The sequence below is a fragment of the Solanum tuberosum genome, unplaced genomic scaffold (genome assembly GCF_000226075.1).
Source record: "Solanum tuberosum cultivar DM 1-3 516 R44 unplaced genomic scaffold, SolTub_3.0 scf00406, whole genome shotgun sequence".
In the NCBI taxonomy this organism is placed as follows: domain Eukaryota; kingdom Viridiplantae; phylum Streptophyta; class Magnoliopsida; order Solanales; family Solanaceae; genus Solanum; species Solanum tuberosum.
Window position 1 is genome coordinate 25311 of NW_006239327.1, and position 4281 is coordinate 29591.

Genomic DNA, 4281 nt, shown 5'->3' on the forward strand with positions numbered 1-4281 from the left:
ACCAGTCCCCACCCCCAAAAAAAAATTAAGTTTGTTTTTAAAAAATATTTTCAATTTCAAAAATTATTTTTTACTCTAGTTAAAATAAAAGATATTTCTCAAAAATATTTTTTCATTTATAAATCAAACACTAAAAGTCTTTTTCGAAAAATATTTTCTACTCACCAACCAAACATGAGAAAATAAGTCAAAAATCAACTTGTTTTCTAGGAAAACATTTTCCATGGAAGACATTTTCCTTCATACCAAACACACCCTAAGCATTCTATCCAGACCCCCTAGTGTGCTAGGGATCTTACCATTAAATTCATTTTTTGACAGATCAACTAGTGTTGCAACCTTTAAATTTCCAATCTCTATAGGAACTTTCCCACTTAATAAATTTGAGGAAACATTGAATTCTATGAGATCTTGAAGGCTCCCCAAGCTTGAAGGTAAGGTCCAGTTCAGCCTGTTGTTAGCTAGATAAAGATACCTTAAACTGGTAACGTTCCCTAAGCATGGCGGTATAGAACCAGAAAACTGATTTTGTGACAAATCTAATAATCCAAGATTCTTTAAATTGCAGATAGCATCTGGTATGGTTCCTACTAACTTGTTGCCACCTAAGTTAAGTTCTTGAAGGTTCGGCAAGCCTTGGATGGTATTTGGAATATGACCAGTGAACTCATTATTATCCAGATTCATTATTGCCACCATAGTAAGATTACCAATTTCTTCTGGAATGGTTCCCTTCATTTTACAATTCGATCCATCAAAAATTTGCAGCGAGTCAGAGAAATTCCCAACTGATGCAGGAAAAACTCCATCTAGTGGATTCCAACCAAATCTAATTACTCTTAGTTTCCTACAGTTTGTCAAAGACACAAGGAAGCTCAATGTCGAATCGCTGGAAAAATAATTTGCCGCCAAGTCCAGAAGCTCAAGGTATTCTAAGTTACCAAGTGATTCAGGAATTGGACCTGTGAAACTATTGATTCCGAGATCAAGTCCATTGAGTCTTGTAAAATTTGAGATAGAAGCAGGGATAAAACCACTCATATAATTATCTGCACAGTTAAATTTTTCTATGAGGGGGCATTCCATGGCCTAATTCTGAAGGTAGAGTACCTGAAAGACTGTTTGCTTCAAGTGCTAAGTTCTGTAGTGCTGACATGTTGAAAATGCTTGCAGGGACTGAACCAGTAAACTCACTGTGGTATAATGACAGCACTTGTAGGTTCTTCAGATTACCTAGCTCCGCTGGTATCTCTCCTGTCAATGGAAAAAATGTATGAGTAACATTTGGTGGAAGAGATAAAAAGGAAGAAAATTCCAGATTTCTAGCAAGTAAATATAGTACTACCGTGTTGTGAATCATGGACTCGTAAGGGCCTATTAGATAGAATTGGTGAAGGGGACTGATTCAGTTGGGATTATTAGTGCCGAGTAAAATGTTGGAGAGTTTTATTTGGGATCCAGGCCCAATTAGCAGGTGTTAGAAAGAAGAGTCCTATGCTAATTATGTTGAAGCTTTGTTGCTCCAATTAGTATTGTTCACTATTACTTTGTTGCTCCAATTCTTAGTTGTAATTTGGATTCACTAAGTGTAATATACATTAATATTGTGTTGAGAAATACAGGACGTTACATACCTCCTTAAGTGTTGTCCTCCAAGATATAATGCAGTAAGAGATGTTAAGTTGGCTAACTCTCTTGGTACAGTTCCACTGAACTCATTGATAGACAATGAAAGGATTTGAAGTTTTCTGCATTTCTCCAAGGTTGGTGGAATAACACCATCGAGGTAATTTCTTGAGAGGTAAAGCCCTACCAAGTTTGGAAGATGGTCACATATAGTCATTGGAAGCTCACCAGTTAGATTGTTGTTGGCCAGAGCAATGACTTGCATGGTTGTAATGTTAAATATTGATGGTGGTATAGAGCCAGTCAGCTGGTTGAGTGACAAATATAAGAAAGTCATGTAACGAAGATCACCGAGCTCTTGAGGGATCGCTCCAACTAGAAAATTTCCCTTTATGCCCAACACTTGCAGCTTTGTTATATTAGAAAGGGAAGATGGAACTTCCCCAAAAAACTGGTTGTCTGAAAGGAGAACAATTCGAAGGTTAGGCAACAAACTTAAAAATGATGGAATGTCACCAGTGAAGTTATTGCTTGTGACCAGTGAAGTTATTGCTTGTGACATTAATCAGTTTCAACCTCTGCAAATGAGCCAACTCTTCTGGCAATTCTCCATAGAAAGTGTTGTCACTAATGTCGAGGGAGACAAGAAATAAGAGGTGTCCAAGGTATGGAGGAATGGTACCATGAAGTTGCATGCTAGAAATGTCTAAAGCTGTGATTCTTGGTGGCGGGAGTTGCAAGTGATTCCAATCCAGGTGCAAACAGGACTGTAAGAAGACCAGTTGGTTGCTAAGATGTTGTTAGGACTAAAAGAAATGTGAGATTTGAAGGCAAGAAGAGCAGCTTCATCATTACTAATATTTGGAACAGTAGACAGAGATATATGGACATTAATTAGCAGAAAGAAAACTGCAAGAGCGAAGAGAAGATCGCAACTTCTTCCCATAACTATAACTGACAGGTATCTCTTTTTCCTAAAACAAGAATTGGTGTGGCAAGTCAATGATCTATATGTATCTAATGATATCAAAATTCATTGGATAGCAACGTACACTAGTTAGTGTCTAGAGTGTTTTATGATTAAGACTTCAGAGTGTCAATTTTTAGTACTACAAGTTGACTTTGTGAGACTCTGTCAACAATCCACTCATACTACAACAAAAGAGATATTTTCCTTTTAGCGGAAATTGAGTTAATGTCATTGCATCTAGGGTTATATATAGTGCTGGTTATACATATCATATTTATTATTGCCGCTAAATATAACATAACGGTTATTATATTATTATCGCTAAATCCTTTATTTGCTGTAGTGTCACAGTATTTTCTTTTTGCTAGTTTCTGTCACTTGCATCCCACCCACCCACTACCCAAAGTCAAAATCGTATATCAGATTGTCTATTTACCTATGTGTTTTTGTTTGGTAAAGAGAGAATGGAAGAAAGTCACAATAAGTTTGGCAGCAACAAAACACCTCCAATATTGTCTTTGTTGGGTTCTTGTTTCATAAATATGAAGGCAGTATTTTTTTTCTTCTTTTAGTTTTACTTCTTTGCTTACCAATAGTATAATAATTTCCTTAAGATTGTTGTTCATCTTGTATTCCTAAGATACTTAGAACAAATTTTTTGAAGAACTTGATAAGAAACAACAAAGTTTAAAGAGCATATTCAAAACTAGAAAATTAAAACCAATAGAGAAAATAGAATTGGAAATAGATTAGAAACAATATATAAAATATTTTTCTTGAAGAAAATTGAGCCCACTGAATGCAAAGTCTCCCTTAAGGAAATTATTCCCCTCAAGTACCCAAGGTTAATGGAATATATCCTCCCTGGATAGAACGATCTTACTCACCGGTGTATTGGTACCTAAAATCACGGTGTCAGCGAACCACTCAACGGCAGTAAAGTACATTTAGAATACTAGAGTTAGTAGTAGTAGAAGAAGTCCAGAAAATTGGTTGTATTAAAATGAGAGGAAATCCCTCTTTATAGACAACAAAGGGTAGTGTGAACAGATGCTTATTGTGCCTTATCGGAAAGGTCACACCCCTTTGACAAGTTACAACCCTTCGGAAATGTCACAAAATTTTCATAAAAGTCACAACTTTTCATTAAAATCACAACTCTTCATAAAAGTCGCAACTCTTTATTTTTCATTCACACCTTTCAAAAACCCAACAGTATTTGTAAGACTGAGAATGTGTTTGGTATGAAGGAAAGTGTTTTCCATGGAAAATGTTTTCTTGGAAAACAAGTGGATTTCTAACTTATTTTCTCATGTCTGGTTGGTGAGTAGAAAATATTTTCTGGAAAATATTTTTTAATGTTTGGTTGGTGAATGAAAAATATTTTTCAGAAAATATCTTTTATTTTTGGCTTGAACCTAAAAAATACTCATTAGGAAAATAATTTTTTATCCGAAAATCGACCCTTATAATTGATCTAGGATCTGACCCCAACACCCAAACTAGGACAAGATCTTGATGACCGTTCCAAAATCCGACCCTGAGATCTGACCCAGGAATTTTTTTTCCAAAAACAAAAAAATTTGGGGTGAGGGGGTGGCATAAAAAATGATTTATTTTGAAATTTGAAATATTTTTCAAAAACAATTTTTAAAAAAATAAAAAAAATGATTGGGGCAAGCGCG

The 4281-nt window shown here is 35.4% G+C and overlaps 1 protein-coding gene across 1 annotated transcript in view; it reads right to left on the minus strand.

Moving 5' to 3' along the window:
- The window catches only part of LOC107057915 (probable LRR receptor-like serine/threonine-protein kinase At3g47570), a 3708-nt gene extending 1520 nt beyond the window's left edge, over positions 1–2188 (minus strand). Inside the window, exons 1-3 of the mRNA XM_015303047.1 lie at positions 1855–2188; positions 1111–1254; positions 300–1049 (exon numbers count right to left, since the gene is read on the minus strand). Coding sequence (XP_015158533.1) covers positions 300–1049; positions 1111–1254; positions 1855–2188 — 1228 coding nt within the window. The remainder of the gene's footprint in view (positions 1–299; positions 1050–1110; positions 1255–1854) is intronic.
- Positions 2189–4281: the final 2093 nt, after the last annotated feature.